The sequence below is a fragment of the Myxocyprinus asiaticus genome, chromosome 40, assembly GCF_019703515.2.
Source record: "Myxocyprinus asiaticus isolate MX2 ecotype Aquarium Trade chromosome 40, UBuf_Myxa_2, whole genome shotgun sequence".
NCBI lineage: Eukaryota > Metazoa > Chordata > Actinopteri > Cypriniformes > Catostomidae > Myxocyprinus > Myxocyprinus asiaticus.
In genome coordinates this window covers 38,409,124-38,434,898 of record NC_059383.1, presented here as the reverse complement: position 1 = coordinate 38,434,898, position 25,775 = coordinate 38,409,124, and the positions used below count along the sequence as shown (strand labels likewise).

General features: G+C 39.6%; 1 protein-coding gene across 1 annotated transcript in view; it reads left to right on the top strand.

The window, feature by feature from the left end:
- Positions 1–5,904: 5,904 nt before the first annotated feature.
- Positions 5,905–25,775, top strand: part of LOC127430834 (SHC-transforming protein 3-like) — a 29,718-nt gene continuing 9,847 nt past the window's right edge. Inside the window, exons 1-7 of the mRNA XM_051680946.1 lie at positions 5,905–8,282; positions 15,798–15,868; positions 17,720–17,783; positions 19,910–20,029; positions 20,836–20,889; positions 21,070–21,121; positions 24,760–24,889. Of these exons, the coding sequence (XP_051536906.1) occupies positions 7,677–8,282; positions 15,798–15,868; positions 17,720–17,783; positions 19,910–20,029; positions 20,836–20,889; positions 21,070–21,121; positions 24,760–24,889 (1,097 nt within the window). The 5' untranslated portion in view covers positions 5,905–7,676. The remainder of the gene's footprint in view (positions 8,283–15,797; positions 15,869–17,719; positions 17,784–19,909; positions 20,030–20,835; positions 20,890–21,069; positions 21,122–24,759; positions 24,890–25,775) is intronic.

The following is a 25,775-nucleotide window of genomic DNA, read 5'->3' as shown; positions in this document are numbered from 1 at the left end:
ACAACTTTCATACTTACAGTCATTAGCTCCGCCCAACAGGAAGTCGGCCTTTTTGGATTATCTGAAAATCGCAGGCTCTGAATTTTTAAATACTCCTAGGAGATTCATGTGACTGGCACCAAGTTTGAACCAAAGGTTTGCATCATGCCAAGACATTGTAGATGCTAAATTGTGAACTGATCTTTTATATTTTGAACGGTGTCACCATGGCGAAGCAATACATTTATGGCGAAAAATGGGAAACAGAAAGTGCCTTATATCTTCTGTGTGCATTGTATGATTTTGATGAAAATTCAGCTGCATGTTTGGTAATGAGGGCTGATTACATTGATGCGGCTATTATGGGTCACGGTCATAGCGCCACCAACTGGCAGCAGGAAGTATGGCACTTTTTACATACTTTGAAATAGCCCTCTTATGTTTACATGAATTGCCTCAAAATTATTTCGAATAATGACAAGACACTGCTGATGTAAATTTGTAAATGGATATTTTATAGCTTAAATACTGTTGCCATGGCAACGCATTAATTGTTATTATTCCGTTCTTCCTATATTTGGGGGTTTTTGAGGCACTTGGCATGCTTAAAATGTAATGAAATTTTGCACACACATCAGAGTCGTTGCCATTAGATCTGGGCAAAAGTTCACGCATGGGCATGTAAGGGGGCTCTTTAGTGCACTCTTTAAAATGGGTGTGTAAGACAGCCTCTGTAGCACCCCCATTTTCACTTACAGTCACCAAATTTGGTACATATATAGTTCTCATCAAGCCTGACAACTTTCATAATTATAGTTATTAGCTCCGCCCAACAGTAAGTTGGCCATTTTTGATTTTTTTTTCATATTGCAGTCTCTGAACTTTTAAATACTCCTCTTAGGTGATTGATGAAACTGTCCCCACATTTAGACAACATTATGCCAAGACATTGAAGATGCTAAATTGCAAACAGATTTTGATATATCGAATGGTGTTGCCATGGCGAGGCATTCAATTAATGGTGAAAAATGGGAAACAGGAAGTGTCTCATATCTTCCGTGTGCAATGTGTGATTTAGATCAAAATTGAGATGTATGTTTAGTCTTGGTGGCTAATCACATGGATTTGACCATTTTGGGTCACGGTCATAGTGCCACCACCTAGCAGCAGGAAGTGTGGCTCTTACAGCAGACTTTAAAATAGTTCTCTTGTATTTACCCAAATTGCTTCAAAATTGTTTAGAATAATGCCAAATGCATGTGTCCACCTTGCATTGTTTTCCGAAAGCTGCGCCGACAGAGTTTGACCAGCGCACCGGCTCATCTCCCTCGCCCGCGTCTCCTGAACAACAAAGCCGCGCTTCCAACTAAACCGGGAAAAGACTGTCTGGTATAAGCTGTCGAATGTTCAGCAATTCGTCTCTGGTAAAACTGACTGGAAAAAGATTACTAAACACAGGACAAACAAACAAAAACAACAAAACAATAGGAGTGCTCCACACCGAGGCGGCCATCCGTGGTGCCATCATGAAGATATCTATGGGAATGGAGGAGGAAAGGATGGTTGCCCTGGTAACCGAACAGCGATGAGTCACGTGCTTTGTAAGTAAAATGTGCATCTTTAAGTATAATATATTTTATTTTTTGCCATATACATTTTTTTTAACAGTAATGTGTGCAATATTACTACTTTGGCACTATGTTATTATCTGCTACAAACTGCAAATTTTACATTTGTCATCAAAAGTAAACAATGTGTTATTTTATTTTTTGTCTTATAAATCTGCTATTGTGAGCTAAACACCGGATATTTTGATGTATGCTCGACGGTTGAATCGCTTGACAGGTAAAAACTGTAGAATAATGTGTGTATATATATATATCATGCCATGCTACACTGGAACAAACTAACTCACAGTAGCCAATGGCATGCACTAGATGTGAGCTGCCAATCATTATGGCCGGCCCCTTCACCTCATTCCTGTTGCTATGCTGTCTTTGAAACTATGGTTACAGTAAAGGTTCCTGTAGGCAGCAGATCTGTCTGTTTGAGACTTACTGCATGTGTCTGAATGTGATTGGAAACTTTATTCTGCTAAATATCATTAATATACAACGGTATTATTAATAAAATGTAATCTCTCTCTCTCTTTCTCTCTCTCTCTCTCTCTCTCTCTCTCTCTCTCATATATATATATATATATATATATATATATATATATATATATATATATATATATATATACTTTATGGTGATAGGGGTTGTGTATTTTATTTAATCCTTCAACAAGAGTGGATATTTAATATTTATAATCTTTCTATAGCCAAGAGCGATAAGTAATATTATAGACAAACCTCATAGGCTCCTATTTACAATACTAGTTTGTCATAAATGTGCGTCTATGTTACCACGAATGGTTTCATGTTGTCACTGATGGCTAAACCTCACTATTAGTCACTGGACTAAAATTGCTCATGTTTTAGTCTACATAACCGGCCATTTATGACCTGTTCTGTGTCCCAATAGACATATGATTGTTGGACTTTGAAAAGGAAAGCCTTCCTCTCTCTCTCCCTTCCACTTTCTATATTTCCTGCTGTTTTAATGAGCATGTGTAGGAGTGAACTCGACACACTTCAGTCACGACTATGAAGATCACACACACGCACACACACCCTGCCACCCACTATCTCTATCTCTCTCTATCTGTATAAATCTATACATACATATAATGCATATTGTGTAATACATACATTTACATAGAAACAGCTTTTGATGCTTTTTGGTATGTTTAAAATGTTTTCTATTTTTCTTGGTTCAGGTTAGGACATACAGGTGTGTTATGAAAAGAAGATGAACCCAATGAACTGTTCCATGAGGTGAGTAAGCTGCCTGAGAACTCATGTTATGTTCAAAGAGATAAATCAAAAATATCAGTCGAAGTGATCCTGAAAGAAAGATTAGTCAGATAGATAACTATTACTTGCTCATACTTAGGTTTGGTGACTTTAATAAACCCCTAACTCTAAATAAATGTTAGCACATAGCTGTTGTGCTATAAACATGAATGATACATCAAATCATGCGAATTGTTGAGGAGAGGTGTGCTGGAGCTTTTCTTTTTGCCTGGCAGATGATAAAACAGGCATAAAAAATCCCATAGACTATAGCAGCATGCTACAAACCACTCTGAATACCATATCCACCACATAGCAACCACTTTGAACTCCTTAGCAACCACATAGCAACAGCATGACAATCACCCACAAGCCCCTAGTAACTGCACTGCAGTGTACTAAAATCCACTCTGAACACCTTATCCATCGGATAGCAACCACTCAGAACACCCTAGCAACCTAGTAACCACTCAGAACTCCTTACCAACTGCACAGCAAGGCTCATGCTCAAAACCACTCAGAACACCTTAGCAACTGCATAGCAATGTGCAAAAAAAATGATCAAAACACCTAATCATAGGCATAGCAACCACTCAGAACAACCTAGCTACCACTTTGAACTCCTTAGCAACCGCACAACAACGATCTTGCAACCACCCGCACAACACCTTAGCAACTGCATAGCAACATGCTAAAGAGTGCTCGGAACACCTTAACCATCGCATAGCAACAACTCAGATCACCCTAGCAACCACTTTGACCTCCTTAGCAACCATATAGCAACAGTGTGACAACCACCCACAAGCACCTAGTAACTGCTTTGCAATGGGCTAATAACCACTCTGAACACCTTATCCATTGCATAGCAACCACTGAAAACACCCTAGCAACCACCTAGCAACCACTCAGAACACCCTAGCAACCACACATCAACGTTCTGACAACCTCCCACAACACCCCAGCAACTACATAGCATGTGCTCAGAACACCTTAGCAACTGCATAGCAACCACTCAGAACACCCTAGCAAACACCTAACAACCAATCAGAACACCCAAGAAACAGCACAATAATACCCTAGCAACTGCACAACAATGCTCTGACAACCACCCAAAACACTCCAGCAACTGTATAGCAATGTGCTGAAATTTGCTCAAAACACCTAATCCTTGGCATAGCAACCACTATCTACACCCTAGTTACCCTACTAGAAAATCCTAGCTACCACTTTAAACTCCTTAGCAACCGCACAACAAAGATCTTTCATTCTCCCGCAACTGCATAGCAATGTAATAAAAACCACTCTGAACACTTTATCCTCTGCATAGCAACCACTCAGAACACCCTAGCAACAACTTTGACCTCCTTAGCAACCACATAGCAACAGTCTGACAACCACCCACAAGCCCCTGGTAACTGTATCGCAATGTGCTAATAACCACTCTAAACACCTTATCCATTGCATAGCAACCACTTTGACATCCTTAGCAACCACATAGCAACACTCTGACAACCACCCACAAGCCCCAAGTAACTGTATTGCAGTGTGCTAATAACCACTCTAAACAACTTATCCATCGCATAGGAACTACTCAGAACAACCTAGCAACCACCTAGTAAGCACTCAGGACTCCTTACCAACTGCACAGCAATGCTTTGACAACCACTCACAACAGCCCATAAACTGCAAAGCATGCGCTCAAAACCACTTGTAACACCTTAGTAACTGCATAGCAACCACTCAGAACACACTAGCAACCACCTAGCAACCAATCAGAATGCCATAGCAACTGCACAACAACAACCTAGCAACCGCACAACATTGCTCTGACAACCACCCAAAACACTCCAGCAACTGTATAGCAATGTGCTGAAATCCGCTCAAAACGCCTAATCCTCGGCATAGCAACCACTAACCACACCCTAGTTACCCTACAAGAACACCCTAGCTACCACTTTGAACTCCTTAGCAACCGCACAACAGTGATCTTATAACCACTTGCAACACCCTAGCAACTGCGTAGCAATGTGCTGAAATCCGCTCAAAACTATCTAAATCTGAATATCTAAATAAGAATATCTAAATATTCTTAAAATAAGATATTTTGACTTGTTTTCAGAGAAATCTAACAAAATTTAGTAATGTTTATGCTTATAAAAAAATGATTTAAAAGGAAAGCAAGTTTATTTTTCTTACCCAATGGGCAAAAATAATTTTTCTTGTTTTTAAGCATAACCCTTACTAAATTAGATTGATCTGTAAACAAGATTTAATATCTTATGTCTTTCAGCTTCTCAATTTCTTCTTGTTTTAAAAAAGTTTGAGATAATTTTACTGGAAAATAAGACCAAAACACACTCTAGCAAACACATAGCAATTGTCAGACAACCACCTACAACAACCTAGAATTGTTGCAGTGAGTTTTGCACAGACAGACACTGCTCACATTTTCTACAAAAAAAAAAAAAAAAATCAGTGTAGTGACAAATGTATATTCGCTATACAAATAATACACAATATCCACATTATGCTCAGTATACAGTAAACACACAAAATATGTAAGATACAGATAGTACTATTTACAAAATGTACAAGTACTTGAACAATTCAAATGATTCAGTTCAGGATTCATGTTCTTTGATCTCTGTTCATTCATATGAATGTACAAAATTTGTTCTCGGGATACAAGGAGGTGCCAGTTTATCTGAGAATTACCTTCCTTTCAATTTCCCTTTATAATTATCATGCTTTTCCAAAACGTGCAGTATCTCCCAAGCATCATATTAGAAGATTTTTTTAGTAGCAGGTACCATGGATTCAAGGCTTTTATGTAGTATTCAGGGATGTTGGAAGTGAATGGTTTCTCCCATTACCTGTGATTCAAGTGGTTTGCCCCACTATTCAGACAGCCTACCCTGAATGAGTCATCCTGCTCTTCTCTGATTGGCTGCTCGGGCTCCATCCCGAGGGATTGCCATGCAGAAAGCTGCCGAGGCCTCACTTCATTCACAGAAACGTCGGTATGCCCGTCTGCCTATCCATTCACAGCCAGCCCAAATCATTTTCAGCAGCATCTCTCCTCAGCATCCATTCTGCATCTCCGTGACACTGACGAGTTTGAAGGACTCATACCTTTTTTTGTTTGCTTTTGTCTCATCGGAGAAGACCAACCCTTGCTCTCAGCTCTCTCTCTCTCTTTCTCTCTGTCTTTTCTTCGTTTTTTCATTTTGCAGGCAAGCAGGCAAGCAAGACGAGGGACTGCAGTGCGTTAGCTGCAGCGTTACAGAAATGTTGTGAATGACTCTGCCACTCCACTGACACAAGCTCTGGGCTCTGGACATTTTTCCATGAATGGCTGCTTTTTTGCTGCCTTAATGTCATGGGCTTCATCCTGTTGGCTGTTTTTAATGAGGCAGGGAGGTCTGACATCACTATTTATGCTTCAATCTCCACTGAATCCGGACAGCATTTTAGTGAGATTGCATCTGGTCATGGTGTATTTGAAAGAGATGTTTAATTATTCAACAAAGCTCATTCAGGAGCACAGCTCGTCTTGTTTTGCCCTCTGTGTGAAGACTTTGAGTGTGGAACAGGGAGATGGAATTATGGCGATGTTTCGTAGTATGTAAGGAAGAACGGACGTGACGAACAAAGAGATAAAACCATATTTGTCTTTTGCTTTATATTTGAACAGATTTTGCAGCCAACAATGGCAATATATTTGCTAAAAAGAATGTACCAGATCATCCAGGTGGAAGGCGAAAGGTGAATGTATTTGTTTTAGATGATGTTTTTACTGTGTTCAGTAACTAATTTGGTAGATTATTTGTTTATAATTAATGGCAGATCATGAAACGCACTTTATGGGTTCTGTTTAATAGAGCACCTTTATGAAATGCAACAGAATGAGTAAAATCATGATTGTAGTATGTCCTTGGAATTAGTGATCGCCATTGACAACAACGCAAGTTTTATTCTGTCTTGCTGTCTTACATGTAATCCAACACCTTAACTATCTTAACGTGATTTTTTCATTGAATGTCACCTCTTTTCAAAGCTTATTAGTTATGTTGCATATTTTGTTGGTAACTGTTCTTAGCCTCATTCTAAGCTTTGATCAACTGCTGTTTGTATAATTGATGGATTGACTGAGCTAGGAAAGATAACATATAAGCTAGGAGACAATTTCAGTTCACATCTCTTCAGTTATATGTATTCGTTTTCACATGGACTGAATGAAACCGGAAGGTGTTCCTACGGACAGGGCAAATTTTGAGAATTGATTGGTTCTACCGAGCTTTTAGTGGGAGTTTTTTCTGTAACAGAAAGTGTTCTGCAGTGTTCAGTGAGTCTTTTGTTGAGAAGAGTCTCTCTCTCTCTCTCTCTCTCTCTTTCTCTCTCTCTCCGAGTGAGTCATGCATATACGGGGATCTGCCAGGATGCAGAGGGAGAGAGAGACATCTTCTCACTAGAGCCCTGTCTCTCTCTCTCTGCCATCTCTGGCCCTCTATCTCTGTAGAGGAGCGACCCCGCACTGCTTTTCTCTTGTTGCGCTCTTGTCTCCATGGATTCCGTGTTTTGTGGGTAATTTTTGTGTTCCTGAGCTGCTGTGCAGTGGTGGATTTTTCTGACGGCAGTGTCCGCAGCAACAGCCTGCTGCTCTCTTTACCTCGAGCCCAGTGAGCAGGCATTTGCGTCCACCCGTGAAGACAGTTTCTCGGCTTCAGCATGCCAAGCGAGCGGACGGTCCTCCGGGAGTTGGATGTGTCCGTTCGCGCTTAGTCCGGCATACCGAGTGGAATGCTTCACCGTGCTAAATACAACCGATTCCGGAATGAGTCAGTGACATCCGTTGATGAACTTCTGCACGGTCTTTCCATGAACGCGAAGGTCACGGCCATCCCACCGACGCCGCCCGTGGGCGACCCTCCGTACGCCCCGCCAGCCGAGGTCTTGCCCTCTGACTCCACGGATGAGTCCGGCACTACCTTGTGCACCCTCATCAACAAAGTCTCCAACCTCAAATTCGCCAACTCTTCGGGACTGCTTGGCATCAAGGGCCTGCCGTCTGCCGTCAAAGACCTGGCTGTGTCCAAGCTCCAGGGAGGAGCTGGGGGAGGTGGCTCAAGCAGCCCCAGCTCGTCTGCCCTCTCGGCGGCCAGTGGGGGCAGTTCGTGCCCCTCAGCCACCTCTGGAGCCCCTCACACCTTGCTGGAGCCAATCTCCGTGAGCTCGGGGAAGAAGGGGAAGATGGAAGAGTCTCAGCCCGGCGGAGAGAGCTGGAACCTGGCTGGCACGGGCGGAACGGGTGCCGCAGGCTGCGGGGGACTGGTGAATAAGCCAACTCGTGGATGGCTGCACTCAAATGAGAAGATATCTGGACCTGGAGTGACGTACGTCGTTAAGGTAAGACTCACCGAATCCCCTCTGTCTCCTTTGCTTTTCCTTTCACACCCTCCCTTTGTTTGTTCATCTGAAATAGAGGGATTATCGCAGCATAAAGGTAGAATACACAGTCTTCCCATGCGTGTGCTGGTACAAAGGGATTATGTGTATGGTTTGGAATAATGCAGCTGGAAAGAAGGTTACCAGTGACCATTACATTCACAGCAAACACACAACTGACCACAAAAGCACAGACTGTTCCACCACATACAGTACAGCGTTTACAGGGAATCGGTTCTGTCTGTGTCTTACATGCGTGTGGTGGTGGGCTATATGACCGAAATCTTATATCATGGTAACAGTATATATCACAGTATCGTTGATAATCCAGTGTATTAAATGCTTTACAAATGTTAGATACTTTACATTAATTTCTCTTTTTATTTAAAACAAGTCTGGCATCAGTGCAAAAACAGCGTCACATTAGGTAGCACTTGAATTAAAAACAAAGGAATGTAAACAGTAACGCTAATATGAAGCAATTCGAAATTAGAATTAGAAAAGCCACATTTGAACTGGTTAGCCAATATATGCACACCAGTGACTGCACATCAGTTAAATTCTGTATTAATGTGGCTATCTTATATCTATATTAATATCCGTAAGTAATGAATTTCCACTTTGTACTGTGCCTAACAACACCCCTTAAAAGTATAATAATAATAATGAAAGTTCTTTGTCTTGACTTGTTTGAGGCACATTCTGATTTTTCATATTTCTCCATGATTATTCTTTGTTTGCATGTGTAAATAATGTAAAGCAGTCCTGCCAACTGATAGTCACGCAAATATCTCTACCACACATTTATAGTGTTGCCCAGTATATACTGAAGACTCTCAGACTCTATACTTGCTACTGTCATGCAAGCCAACAAACGTCATTAATATACCGTGATCTACCTTCTCTATATCATTATTCAAATTCTTTCTCTCTCTTTCTGTAAATATCACTTCAGCCAAGCAGGCATCTGTGCGATATTTTTTCTTATACCTGCACAGATTTGATCTATTCAAATTAACTGCAAGTTTATCACATCAAAAGGGAAGTGCATGCAAATCGCGTAACCACGGCGACCAGTTGCCAGACTATAGGGATGTTGTTCCGGCTACAGTTCTGTTACTGTATTGTCTCTAGGGAGCATGACGCGGTGCAGGACAGATCTGTAATTTTTGTCCACATGCATTCATGAGACAATAAATAACTGATCTTGGACTGTTAGTATGGCCTCACGCTATTTTTACATGTATACATCAGCCATTTGCACAGGCACCCCACATTAGCAGTTTAATGCACGTTTATATTTATTGTATAATATATTTATCTAAGGTTCCTATGGTCAGGAAAGACCTGGAAATATCAGTTTATTTTAAAATTGTGATTTCCAGTCATGGAACTGAAAAGTCATGTACATTTCTATTGTGAATATCAATTGTCTTAATTACATTTTACGTGACAGCATCAGTCTATATTATTAGAGACATTTGAACAATAATAAGTATATTCATTTAGATTTATTAAAGGGATAGTTCACCCAAAAATTAAATTTCTATCATCATTTACTCACTTCCTTTTGTGCTTTAAGGAAGAAAGAAAGTAAAATCGGTTTGAAAAACATGAGGGTGAGTGAATGATGACTGAATATTGTTTTGGCTGAACTATCACTTTAATTCTTAGGATTGGTATGAAAAATTGGTATCCAGTAATTATCCAGTAATCATGAATAACTGGAGAGGCCATGGTCAAACTGTGGGAACCCTGTTTTTTAAAACCGCATTTTAGGTGCAATTTCAAAAGTTTGCATTATAGATGAAGCATATTGTGTGTTGACCTCAGATCGACTAGTATCACGAATTTTAAATGTATCATCTAGTGTTTTTATGATCATGCATGTTCGAGGCCCTGTTGAGCTAAAGGAGACTCGGTTTCATGCAGGATGAATCATACATCATTCCCTTCCAGCTTTTTTCCCCTCTGAATCGTAAGTTGGTGTAGAGGCAAAACACGAATAGTCGACATGACAGCATCAGTTCGTAAAAGCACATACAATGGAACAGAATGAATCTGAAGGATGTAGCGCAAAAAATTTAAACGTGACAAAAAGAGTAAGTAGAGTATTTGTAGCTCTTTGTATGAGTTTGTTGGGTTTATGTAAGCATTAGATGGGAAAAGGTGGCAGCTTCAACACCAAACCCCTTTGGCGTTTATTTGCAGGGCTGAATATGTGTTATTCTTTACAGTTCATGTATTGAGCGACCCTGTGCGTGAATGCACATCCACACCATGCTCCATTTCACAGCTGCTGATATTGACTGGGCGGGCTGCCTCTCTAAACACAGACTTTCCCCAAATATATTGAGCCAGCTTTTTGGTCAGGGCAGTGCTTGGACAGAATAAAGACTTTACATTCAGTTTTGTTTGATTTAATGATCTAAAGTGACTCTAAACTTGAGAATGAATGAATGTTGTTTTATACGCTTTTTTTATGAAAATATAAGAGTTGCGGTCGAGGAGCTGATTGGTTAATACAGCGGTTCAGTAGCGCTAAAATACACAATGTTTACTAAAAACATGTACAGTAAAACATGCAAAACACATGAAAGAGAAAACTGACTGTACGCTAATATGTTTACGCTAATGCCCACTGTAGCACCCCTTGAGGCAACACTGAGATTTCAGTGTGCACTTGCATTGCTTAAAAATTGTGCTGTAACACATTTCAGTACGCAAGCATGCGTGAAATTGACTAGAAGCGTTTATGTTCACATGCTTTCATATATAATGTTGCATTCCTTAGTATGGTGGAAAATCTTGAAATTATTTACTTTCTATTAAACAAATAGATGCATTTCTGGATGCTGATTGGTCAACACAGTGTTCCAGTTGCGCTAAAATACTAAACATGTTTTTATTGAACACATGTACAGTAAGAATCAAACAACATGTAATCTGAAAGAGAAAACTGACTGTACGCTAATTCATTTTTGATAAAGTCCGATACAGCGCCCCGTGTGGCAACGCTGTGAATACATACGAATGTGTACATGCGTTACATTACGAACTGTGCGATGAAACATTTCAGAACGCAACAACGCGTGAATTTGAGCTTGCATAGCTAGAATAATTTACATTCACATACTTTCATAGATAATGTTTCAGGCCTTAGTTTGGTGGGAAAATCGTACATTTATTTACTTTCTATGAAACAAACAGTTGCATTTCTGGATGCTGATTGGTCAACACAGCATTCCAGTTGCGCTAAAATACACCGTTAACATATTTTTGTTGAGCACATGCACAGTAACATGCACAAAACATTTAACCTGAAAAAACTCACTGTACGCTAATAATACATTTATGCTAAAGTCCGCTATAGTGCCCCGTGTGGCAACACTGAGAATACATACGATGCCATGCATTATGAATTGTACTGGGACACATTTCAGAACGCAATAATGTGTGAAATTGAGGTTGCGCAGCTAGAAGCGTTCACAAACCATTTTAGATAATGTTGTGGGCCTTAGTTTGGAAGGAAAATCTTTCAGTTATTTACTTCTCTTGCTCTTAAGATTAAGATGTTTGTACATTTAGGCACACAGAGCAATAGAAGCCACCTTTTATTGTTATCGCAGCAAAAAAAATAAATAAAAAAAAATCATTAATTAATAAATATATCATAGCATCCTTAAAACAAGAAAAACAATGTGCCAGTTGTGTAATTGAAGTTAGTTTTATTCAAGATATTTTCTCTGAAAACAAGTCTCTAATACCTCTAATATGCATTTTGCTTGTCAAGTAAATATATTTTGTTTTAAGGATTTTTTACTGTAAATACAGTTTAGCTGAAAATTGCATTAGCACTCTCGTGGTAATTTATGTCAGAATATATATCTACAGAATATATATCTTCATTGAGTTTAGCCAAATACTACATGCAAAACCTCTGTACTGACTCATCATCATCGGCATCATTTATGTTTTACGTTTTGAGTCGTTCACCAGCGAGATCATTTGAGCAATAAAAATCCGTCAGTAAGACAATAATTTAACCACTTGAGTAAACGTTACTAATCAGAATTTACAGTGTTCCTCTGGGAAACTTTTGTACTGATGCTTTGCGAGTGGGTGTACAGCATATCCAGGAAAAGACGTTGTTAGACTGGAAAGGGCTTGATTTTCTCTGTGAAGGTAAGACAGTTTCTTAGGTGGGTCACTGCCGGTGAGTGAGGTAAGACAGGTGAGTCATTCATTTAGTTAAGGGAAGTTAGTTGTAGAGAGACTCTCAATGAGTGAGTCACACTGCACTGAGAGATTGTCGAGGTGAGACGGCTAAAAAAAGATGTGCTGATGTGTGATGTCACTGTTTATGCATGATGTCATCTCCTGAAGTTACACTTTTATTCCCTACAGACACCTCATGCGCAGGTGTTTTAAAATGCTGCTGAAATAAAGGGTATCAACTGGCTACGCTTTTCTATAATTATAATTTTTATTTTTATTTATTTATGTATTTTTTATTTTGACTTGTCCATCCTTTTCTTTAAAAAAAAAGCAAAAATCGAAGTTTCAGTGAGGCACTGACAATAGAAGTGAATGGGGCTAATCCGTAAACATTAAAATACTGTTTAAAAAATATAGCCACAAGACGTAAACAAAATGCATGCTAATGTGATAAAAATCACTTTCTAACCTTTTCTGTGTAAAGTTTGAGTTCCTCAAAAAAAAGTTTTGGGAAAATGGCATACTTTGAAAGTGAATGGTGACTGAGGTAGGCATTCTGCTTAACATCTTCTTTTGTGTTGCATGTAAGAAGTGGAAAAAAACTGAAGAAATGTTTGATTGTGTGTGTGCACGCATGTGTGAGCTTTTCTGTGTGTGTGTGTCATTAGTCAAAGATGATGTGCGTGTGTTTGTGAGACATTAGTCAGAGGTTGTGTGTGTGTGTGTGTGTGTGTGTGTGTTTGTGTGTGTGTGTGCGTGCGTGTTTTACATCTTGGTGTATGTGGGTGGGTGTTTAACATCGTGGGACTGTAGACAGGCAGATTAAGAGACTGTTGCATCCCAGTATCATTCTATTGCACTTAAAAACCTTCCAGAAAGAGTTGATTTTGAAAATCTCTTTTTTGGCTCATTATTTGATTGGACTGCCAAATTTAAGACATTTTTGACACCTGGATGCCACTTATGTAACGGGAGCCAGCTGATACGTGAAAGCTGTGCAGTGTGTAAACCTCACTCCCCTGGTCTCAAGAAGCGCACTAGCAACTGATGCTGGAGGCTGTAGCCTTTAGCCTCCTCGTTAGCACGCCTGCCTCCCGTGCCGGAGACACCGGTTCAAATCCCTCTTGGAGTGGGTCAAACAGGACTAGTTGCAGTGGTGCCGTGACCCAGATGGGGGTGAGGTTTAGGGGGGTGAGTGTGAGCCAGCTGGTAGGTAGCTGTATAGTGTGTAAACCTCACTTCCCTGGCTTCAAGAGGCACACTAGCAACTGCCTTTAGCCTCCTCATTAGCACGCCCGCCTCCCATGCCGGCTGACGCCGGTTCGAATCCCGCTCGGAGTGGTTGAGCAGGACCAGTTACAGTAGTGCCATGACCCGGATGGGGGTGAGGTTTAGGGGGGTGAGTGTAACGGGAGCCAGTTAGTAGGTAGCTGTGCAGTGTGTAAACCTCACTCCCCTGGCTTCAAAAGGCACACTAGCGACTGCCTTTAGCCTCCTCATTAGCATGCCCACCTCCCATGCCGGCTGACGCCGGTTCGAATCCCGCTCGGAGCGTTTGAGCAGGACCGGTTACAGTGGTGCCGTGACCTGGACACTAGTGACTGACACTAGAGGCTGTAGCCTTTAGCCTCCTCGTTAGCGTGCCTGCCTCCCATTCCGGAGACGCCAGTTCAAATCCCTCTCAGAGTGGGTCGAGCAGGACCGGTTACACTTACATGCAAGTGATGAGGTCATGTGACTACAACTACTATTTGACGTGTGTCATAGATAAATGGCCACTGTTTGAATTAGTATTTAACCCTCCTATTGCGTTCGGGTCATTTTTGACCCGATTACAAGAACCAAACTTCGTGACTTTGTCAAGACTATCAAACAACACATTATAAAAAAAAATTTGATTTAAAAAAATAAAATAAAAATAATTGTTTAAGAGATATACTGTAACTATTTTAAAATAAATTGTTACATCTTTTGCGTTCATGTGTCAGTTTTGACCCGGGCATCAACTGTGGCTTTACACATGATATTACAGTATGTAGATTTTCTTGTATGTCTATTAATTAGATTTCTTCTTATAAACACTTTACTTACATTTAGCATCTTTCCCATACTCTCAAACACACCTTTTTTTCTCACACTGGGACTGAATCTTGTATACAAACATGCAAAAACACATACACATACAATCACACACAGACACACACACACACACACATACCTGTACAAAACAGACATGACAGATGTAACAAACATGACAAATGAACTAAATCAAAGGTACTACCGTCTAAAGGGGGTATGGTGAGAGCAAAAGTTAGAGTTTGAGAGAGGAAATTGTCCACATTTTATTCTGCAGCCATCTGATGTTGAACCAGCTTACAGTATACTTATGCAACCTTCGGCAGTTCATGAGAATAAATAGAATAGATTTAGCTTTAAAACATAGTAAAGAAGTATTAATGTTGTAAAGTTGAGTTGTACAGTTGTTTTGATGAAGTTTAGTTGAAAAATAATATGTTGGTTTCGTAAATTGTAACCACCAAGTTGTATTGAGCAGTTATGAGTATTAGGAAATTCATTCAAATTACTAGTAATTCTCACATTAGATGTTAATATAAATTGTATATTGTGTTATATTTAAATACAATTTCACAAAAATGTGGATAAAAAAATATGTCTTCACATGTATCACACTGGTTTTGATGTAGATAATGTATATTTTTAAATGTCAAATAATTTCTAAATCGTATTATTTCTAAAAAATAAAAAAAAAAATAAAAAAATTATTAATACCTTTTATATTTGGCAGTTAACATGGCAGAAATATCAGTCTTCTTACATGTACTGTATGAACAGATAAGAAGTTATTAATGACTTACGAGTTTTTGATGAAAACCATCGGGGTTATGAATGATTTATAAGCTCAGATTCCACCGGGTCCGAATTGACCCGCTAATGCAAAAGGTGTATGCAGATTCTGAACACAGTAGGAGGGTTAAAAAAAAGGAAAGCAGGATACTGTATATAGCTACTGTGCAGTATTCGGTAAGTAGAAGTTGCTAGTAAGCAGGATATTCAATGAAGGTGCATTGAAGTAAATAGTCTATTGTGATTTGATGTTTCTATTAATGAGATCCTCACAGCTAAAGTTTGTTTGGATATTACTAAGGTATTTTATCACACATATGCAATAACAATGTAGTTTTGGAGAAAAGGTGATTATGAGCTGCTCTAATCCAATTTATGTCCTTCTTTTTGTAGTATTTGGGCTGTATTGAAGTTCTTCGGTCCATGAGATCTCTGGACTTCACCACACGATCACAAATCACAAGGTACAACTCTATCTCCAGCTGTCACAAACTCCTCCACCTCTGTTGAGTAAGGTGTAGTGGACAATATTAGCTGAAAGAAACATGCACGGATGTACACTTCTGAACTTAAGGTGCGTTCAAGTCATCCTGGAAAGTTCGTACTTACGAAATTGGAATTTGTACATATGATGTGATGTGCTTTTCTTTTCACTTACTGACAAAGACCAATGCAACACAATAAAGACGCACATTAGGTGTGTAATCTATCTATTTGATCATTCTGTCACCTGTCACCTCATAAATGAGCTAATTGAGTCTTATTTTTTGGCTATTCTTCATTAACAGTACATTAATGCAAACGAAAGTGTTCAGTCAAAACTCACAAGTAAAACTGAATTATTGCTAATATCGTTTTACTTCCGCCATGATTCATTAATCGACATGACCACAACTTGGAAAGTTGGTTCTCATAGAACATCCCAAGTTTCCCACTAGTATTTACGACTTTGTGGTGGTGTTCATGTGCTCTCAACTCGTCAATGCAGTCATTCTGACATGAATTGATCTTTTGAAGTGTCAGCTAATGATCACCGGACAGTTCGGATGAATTATCTTTATATTGTAAGTGCCACTGCTAAAAGCAGAACAAGACGTGCTTTTCATATGGAGTTCAATGCAGCGCTGGACGTCCTGACATGAATCATGCGCATGTGCACTTATTCCATAAGTGAGTGGTGGTGGTGTAGTGGGCTAAAGCACAGAACTGGTAATCAGAAGGTTGCTGGTTCGATCCCCACAGCCACCACCACCATTGTGTCCTTGAGCAAGACACTTAACTCCAGGTTGCTCCAGGGGGGAGTGTGCTGTAAGTCGCTTTGGATAAAAGCATCAGCTGAATGCATAAATGTAAATATCTAACATGAAAAGACAGCCTGCGACTGATTAATATTAAATGAGGGTTTAATGCATATTGCAATGAATACTAGTTATTTCAATCAGTTAACATCCCACTTAGACTTTGGGAAATGTTTAATGTTACTCGAATTGGAGCTGTTTTAGTGAATTTCTGTCTCTGTGGAGTTTGGAAAATGCTAATAAAGCATTTCGGTTACCTACTGTATTGTTTTGTTCTATTGTGTTGTTCGTTTACAAAGAACAAATAAATGCATTATGACAGGAGTCAAATTTGACTACTTTTAAAATCTGAGATTATTCACGATTAAGTATAAAAAATTATGAGATTAATCGCGATTAAAAAATGTAATCTACTGACAGCCCTAATATGCTAGTATGCTGTCGATTAAGTTTATCTTGTATTGAAACCAGAATATTCCTAAAAATGAACAATTGTATTTTTATTAACTAACATTAAAAAAGATGAATAAATGCTTTAAAAAATATAATTGTTTTTTTCATGATACTTAATGAATTAACTAATGTAAACGAATGGAATATTACTGTAAAATTACTTTAATACAATTTTTATTACATCAGCGTAAATTAACGGCTCTATTAAAAATACTACTATTGTTAAATAATACATTATGAAATAATATATCATTATATTATTATAAAGCATATTGCAAAGCAAATATAATGATATTTTTCAGTTGTAAATTAATATAATTATTATTATTTCAATTTATACATCATAGTAGTATTTGTTATACTGTCTTTATTTTATGCTTATTTGAATTAAAATTGTATTACAGTACTTTTTACTGCAATACAGTACAAATATTAATGGTCCTAAATTCCACAGATTATGTCACATTTTTTAAATTTAGTTCATAGTTCTTTCTCTGTACAGTTCTTTACTTATATTCACATTTTAACTTTATGTCTTATATTTCTGTCATTTTGTCTCTGCAGGGAGGCGATCAGTCTGGTGTGTGATGCCATTCCTGGTGCCAAAGGAGCTTTACGCAAGAGAAAGGTAGAATGAGAGAGAAGTGGAGGACATGACAATAATAAATTAACTAGATCTTTATATATTCTGTAGAAAATGTAAGTAGATGCTTGCTTTAGCAATAAAATTGAAGTATTAACATTGTTAATTCTGACACCCTGTCTACACCAGGCGTGACGCTCCGCAACGGCTTGAGGCTGTCTACACTGGACGCGTCGACACGAACGTTCTAAACCATTTAATTTGCGTAGTGGCGCCAGCGCGTGCATCGCAAAATGGAACGCGACGCCCGTTTATTGTCGGTGCAATGGACGCGCCACAACAGACGCTTCCAGTGTAGACAGCATCATTGATTATAAAGGGGTTCTATTGTTTTTGACGCGACGCGACACTCGCGTCCGGTGTAGACAGGGTGTGAGACTTTGTTGTCCAATGAAAACCATTTTTTATGATACAGCCATGCTGACAAAGACATGTTAGTCAAAAGTGAATTAAATAGAGATAGTGAATGTGATCAATTATTGCACATGACGACGTGAAGAAGTGAGGGAGCGAAGGGAGAGATTATAAATGTCAGAAAGGAAAGATTGGAAGAAGGAGAAATAAAAGAGGAAAAGAGTGAAAGAAGAAAAGAATCAGAAGGTTTAGAGTGGGATAGACAGAGACAGAGAAAGAGAGCTGGCTTTCTGCAGTGTATGTGTGTGTGTGTGTGTGTGTGTGTGTGTGTGTGTGGGCATACTGTTAGCACGGTGACTCATTCTGCACTGAGCAGCAGTTATCAGCCCAACTCCTTCCTGCTGTGCATGTACATGTGTGTGTGTATGTGTGTGTGTGTGTGTGTGTGTGTGTGTGTGAGATACGAATTAAGTGCTGCAGCCCTAGAAATGTACATGTCTGTTTTCAAATGAAAGGCAACCTTTAAAAAATGTTGTGCTGGATGTCCCGATATAATGACACAAATCTGTGCGACTGTTGTGTCACTTGTGCACGTGGTGTTTCAACGCAAAAACCTGTGTTTTATTCACACTCGCAATCTAGCAGGCACAAAAAGCACTGAAATAGCGATGCGTCTTGAGTATTTAAATGAAGACATTGTCATTCCTTCCTGTTGGTATGTAAATTAGGCTCACTATAGATTGCACTTCATTCACAAAAATGTTTGCTATTTGTCCACCGCAATTAACATTGCACTATTACCGCCCGAGGAAAGCAGGCGGTAACCTGATTTTTATTTAAAAGAGATGTTTGTGTAAATGTTCAATCAATCATGGCAACAGTAATTCATTAAGTAATGATCAACTGATTGAGAAGAACGTTTTAACGTGGCATATATCCATATATGCTGTGTTATCAAGCACATTGTTGGTGTCAAAGAGATGATTCAGGTGTCTGGATTAGAGGTCGACCGAAATTGGATTTTGATGACTATCCGATACTGATGATTAAGTTGGTGGAAAAGGCTGATAACCAATTAATCATTTTTAAAATCGATTTATTTAATGTTAAAAGAAATGTCTTTGTCTTTCTTCTCTATGAAGTGTACAGCAGTGTCAAAAATTAACTTTTACAGTATCGGGGCAATTTTTTTCCCAATCGTTTAAATGCGTCTCATCCGTTTATATCAAATACTTTATAAAGAATTGATTACCTCTTTACCTAAGAATGTCATAAATATTTCATGCCATAATATGTACTACTAAGACTATAATAGAGAATTAGGAACCATATTAAATGTTTTTTTTCACCCACATTTTGAATTTAGAGGGGCATTTTTGCCCTGTGCCCGGGGCACAGACATAGAGGCTACAAATGAATAAAATCCCAGGTGCAGATTATCATGCAGCCCAAATCCCAATAATAACAAAAAAGATTTGGTGCATAACTGTAAACATAACTGAAATACACATAATGCAATATAAACACTTTAAGTACAAATTGTCATATAGGGGAATAAATACTGTATGAGAAATAATTCTTCAACAGTAGATCTTCATTAAGGAATTGTTTGTTATTTTTCCATTTTGTAACATGAATGGAGACTGGAGCGATCTCTATCTAAAAAAAAAAAAATGTGTATTGACAAAAACGAGAAATGGCTCAAAACTATTGAGTGAATTTGCCCTTAAATGTGTTAATATTTCTCTCTCTCTCAGCCTCACTCTAAACTTCTCTCCAGTATTTTGGGGAAGAGTAACCTGCAGTTTGCTGGGATGAGCATTAATCTGAACATCTCAACCAGCAGTTTAAACCTGATGACACCTGACTCCAAACAGGTACACACATACACATATATGACGTTACTGTTTACAAATAAACACTCAGTTCTTTTAGCATCCCAGAAAAGAACTGCTTTCAATGGGTGCTTCGCTCAAATTAAGCTGAAAATGTCCCAAAAGTGCTGTTTTGGGGTTAAAAAGACCTTTAGAGATTTGGGCTTCTTTAGACCTTGGTGGATCAGGACAAACTCAGAATTTGACATAAAATGATAATATTTCGCTAATGACCGTCATTGTTATCTTGTATGCTCTATTTAGGCTCATTTGCCCTGCAGCTGCTCTTGGTAGATTTGAGCTTTTCTCGAAGGAATTGCACAAAGTCTGATTGCAAATGGTTGTTTTTAATTTCGAAAGTGCAATCGCTGTGACAGAAATGATACCAGATATGATCTAACGATGATCTTAATGAACAGGACCACCAAGTAAGGTCAAACAGGACAAACTGGACCCCGTCTCCAGTCCACCACCACAGCACGTACTGGCTGTGTGTGAATGGATATGTGAATACAAATAATGTACTGCTTCTAATCTTTGTCTTAGTATTTATTTTGAATGCAGCAAGGAACTTGTTCAATCTCAAGTGGCTGTATGCATATTGAATATGTCAGATATGATTATTTACTGGATATGGACCAATAACTTAAGCAATGTAGACACATATTGTATGTCTATAATGCTTAAATAATATCTAAACTGCAGCACTGCTCTTATCCATCATTAAAATCTGCTGCTCCAAAGAACCCGTAAGCGTGCATGTGTTTTATTGCAGATGAATGATGCCTGTTTCATGTTTTCTGTCACAGATAATAGCCAATCATCACATGCAGTCCATATCCTTCGCCTCCGGTGGAGATCCGGTAAGACTTTACACGACCGCATCACACCAGTGATTAATGCTTCAGCTGCAGCTCAGACTCACGACTCTGTCGGAGACATATTTATTATGAGAGGAAACTAGTTCTGTAATCACAGAAATGTTTTCACCTTAAATCATATCAGCTAACTGGAATTAGCACTAATTATCTCTCTGTCAACAGGACACGACCGACTACGTCGCTTATGTAGCGAAAGATCCCGTCAACCGGAGAGGTATTGCATGTTGATTTTTTTACTTCTTTGTTTTGCAATATTAAACATCTACAAACGATTTTAGGCCACGCCCACACTAATCCGTTTTCGTTTGAAAACGCATACATTTTGTTACGTTTACGCCTCTCTTCCACACTGCAAAAGCGTTTACCTCCAACGGAAACTGAGTGTTTCGAAAGTGCTCTCTGCAACCGCATACTGGAAAACTGAAAATGGAGGGTTTTAAACAAAAAATGGATTGGTGTGGATGTGGCCTTAGCCGGGCCAGAGTGGGATTTATATTCAACCCGGGAATTTCATGTCCAAGTCTGGGGATGAACATGATAAAAGTATATTTTTACTATGTTCTCACTCAACAGTCACCTCTGGCTTGCTCACTGGGGGCCTAAAGACAATGACTACGTTTGCATGGACACCAGAAAGACGTTTGTTGCGAGAAAGCTGCTTAAGCCCCGAAATCAGTGTGTGCGTTTACATGAGCTCTGTTCGCAGCTTTCTCTTTACTCCCGTAAGTCAGTAAGCAGCTTTCTCCACAACAACGTTATTTCCCAATGACACTAGGTTCGTTTGGATGAAAATCAACCCCTGGGACATGAAATGGCCTGAAGTCGAAGAAATACCCTTGTATGTTTGACTTTCTTTCTTCTGTGGAACTCGAAAAGAGATGTTTGGCAGAACGTTAGTCTCAGTCACCATTCACTTTCATTGAAAGATGCAATGAAAGTGATGCTAACTTTCTGCCTAACATCTCCATTTGTGTTCCACAGAAGAAAGAAAGTCATACAGGTTTGAAACAACCTGTGAGGGTGAGTAAATGTAAAATTTTGGGAAAACTATCCCTTTAGTAGTATGGTTATATATTTGAAACAATGTCAGATGCTGTCTGCTTGACTACTAGACTTCCATTGAAAGTGTATTACTGTAAATTTTGTCTGTAGACGAAAAGGGCAGAATTTTTGTTGGTGACAAGAAGTTCTTAAAGGGACAGTTCACCCAAAAATGAAAATTCATGCCATCCCAGATGTGTATGACTTTCTGTCTTCTGCAGAACACAAATTAAGATTTTTAGAAGAATATCTCAGGTCTGTAGGTCCATACAATGCAAGTGAATGGTGATCAGAAATTTGAAGTTCCAAAAAGCACATAAAAGCAGCATTAAAGTAATCCATACGACTCCAGTGGTTTAATCCATGTCTTCAGAAGCGATATAATAGGTGTGGTTGAGAAACAGATCAAAATTTAAATCCTTTTTTAAGGTAAGTCTTTACTTTCACTTTCACATTCTTCTTGTGTTTTTGGCGATTCGCATTCTTCATGCATTTCGCCACCTACTGGGCAGGGAGGAGAATTTATAGTACAAAAGGACTTAAATATTGATCTGTTTCTCAACCACACCTATTATATCACTTCTGAAGACATGGATTAAACCACTGGAGTCATATGGACTACTTTTTATGCTTTCATTTTTGCATTCGTCCACACTGTTTTCAGTTGTTTTCCTATGTAAACATGTGCTTTGACTGCTGTGCCGCATATAGCTGTGTTTCCAGCATCTCACACAGGAATGCTGCAAATTTCTAAAGTACTTTTGTCAAGATAAAAATAAATTTAACTGTTAAAAATGCAGTTTGCTTTTTTAATGCAAGCACATGTTTGGTCTTTACGACCTCTTAAGTCTTTTAGAAATCCTTAGCCAATAGTTGCATGACTGCTACACTTATGGAAGAAAATATAAAAATACTTCTCTCAATGTCATCAGTATGTCATATTTAATTCATTATTGTATGGTTTTTAGGTCCATTTTAGTTATTGTACAGTAATACTATATTTTGTATAGCAGAAATGTTTACTTGACTTAATGAATGGAATATAATGGAATATAATAGGCACCACATAGGCACCTTGCACATTTAATTATAATTTTTTACTGACATATTGTTAACATTGACATGTCATAATTGTAATAAACTTGTGTTCACTTAACCTAGGATGTGGCATATATTTATTTTTTTATTCTCTACTTGTAATATAGTATAAAAAGTTTTAAATCAAGGGAAATATCACTTGTGAGCAGATGTATTAGTCTTCATTTCCACAAAAAAAGGGTAAATATTATTTAAATATGAATTAATGCTAGCTATGTAATTAGCCTTAGCAAGACAAAGGAGTCAGGCATTTTATTTGAAAAACGTTAAAAATGTCATTTCAATCAGCATCATTTTCAGCACAGAATTTGAGGTGTGCTGGACGTAATCATAACAAATGAATACGTTTTGCATTAGTGCTAAAACCACTTCACAATTTGAAGCACAATTCCGACACTGTAAATGCAGTTGTAAGGGGGTTCAGTGGAAAGGAGGAGGCGAGAACCGGCTTAATAATATAAATAATAATTTAATAAACAATTTAAACAAAACACATAACTATAAACACACAGTACAGCTGTCTGTAATTCTCTCACTCTCAAACTGTCGTCCCCGGCCGCCTTTATCCCTCGCTTGCCCCATCAGGCTGATTGGGGACCGGGTGTGTCTCATTTCAGCCCGGCCCCGCCCTCCTCGGCTCTACACTCCTCCCGGCGTTGCCTCAGGCCGGGGAGCCCCCGGCATGACGTAGATCCCCCCACCCTTCCTCTCCGGGGGGGGGGGGGGGGCTTATGCCCCGACTGCCGGTGGGTCCTCCCCGCCTTCCTCAACCTGGGAGGAGACAGGAGGGGAAAAACAACAAAACAAAATGGCGTGGGAAAGGCCAACACGGAGCGACAGAGAGAGAGAGAGGAGAGAGAGAAAAAGAAACTCACTGGTTCTCTGATGCGCCGTCGCGTGGTCCTCGATCACTACTCCACCCTCTCAGGCGGACTGCAGCCGCTCCTCCCCGGGCGGACCGGAGACCTCCGACCCCCAGCGGACAGAACGCCCCTCCACGTTCCCGGCATCCCGTGGGGACACTCCTCCGCCCCTGGCAGCGGCCCTACCACTCCAGGCGGTCGGGGAGTCGCTTCCCTCCTCCCCCCGCGGACGGCGGTCTTCTCTCGACCCCTCCGCGTTCCCGGGGGACAGCAGGGCACTCCTCCGCCCCCGGCAGCAGCTCCCTCGCTCCAGGCGGTTGGGGAGTCCCGTCCCCACTCGCCTCGCGGACAGCGGCCGTTCCCCGCGTCCGGGTGGTCGGGCTACTCCGTCCCCCGTCGGACGGCAGCGGCGCTCCCCTGGGTGGACGGCAGTGTCGAGGACTCTGCGACGGGAATCCCTCCTCCTTCCCGGGTTTCGGCACCAGTGTAAGGGGGTTCAGTGGAAAGGAGGAGGCGAGAACCGGCTTAATAATATAAATAATAATTTAATAAACAATTTAAATAAAACACATAACTATAAACACACAGTACAGCTGTCTGTAATTCTCTCTCTCTCGAACTGTCGTCCCCGGCCGCCTTTATCCCTCGCGCGCCCCATCAGGCTGATTGGGGACCGGGTGTGTCTCATTCCAGCCCAGCCCCGCCCTCCTCGGCTCTACAGCAGTCCTCCCCACTGATAGCCATGCAAATATGTTTATTATGATGTAAACGGTATAGTGCAATCTCTTGCCTTGTGCATTATTCCGCCCTGCACTAGTCCTTAAGATAATGTTTCATGTGTGTTTTCTAGCATGTCATATTCTAGAGTGTTCTGATGGTTTGGCTCAGGACGTAATCAGTACAATCGGTCAGGCGTTCGATCTGCGGTTTCAGCTCTACCTGCAGTGTCCGTCAAGCAAACCCTCGACACTGCATGACAGGTGAGTCAGAGAAACACACAAACACCTTTTCACAAAGTCGAGAAATAAATGTACTTGTTACGGGAAAAGCAACCTTGTCCTCCTGAGACTCAGCCATTTGTTTTTGTCCTCTGTAAAGGACACTTTATTGTTATATTTCTCTGAGACCAAACATGCCACAGCTGTTAATCTTCATGAGGACACCCTTAGCTTTTCAGAGATACACAAGGTTTTGGGGTTTGGCCACAACAGCTTCCTCTCTTTAAAAATGTCTGACATCACAATTCAGCAGGTATATTTTTTTATTTTAAGTATATAATATTAGATTGATTTTAAAAAAATATAAAGAAATATTTGGTAAGTTTTCAATGCAGAATATATATATATATATATATACAGTTGTGCTCAAAAGTTTGCATACCCTGGCAGAAATTATTCAATTTTGGCATTGATTTTGAAAATATGACTGATCATGCAAAAAAACTGTCTTTTATTTAAGGATAGTGATCATATGAAGCCATTAATTATCACATAGTTGTTTGGCTCCTTTTTAAATCATAATGATAACAGAAATCACCCAAATGGCCCTGATCAAAAGTTTACATACCCTTGAATGTTTGTCCTTGTTACAGACACACAAGGTGACACACACAGGTTTAAATGGCAATTAAAGGTTAATTTCCCACACCTGTGGCTTTTTAAATTGCAATTAGTGTGTGTGTATAAATAGTCAATGAGTTTGTTAGCTCTCACGTGGATGCACTGAGCAGGCTAGATACTGAGCCATGGGGAGCAGAAAAGAACTGTCAAAAGACCTGCGGAACAAGGTAATGGAACTTTATAAAGATGGAAAAGGATATAAAAAGATATCCAAAGCCTTGAAAATGTCAGTCAGTACTGTTCAATC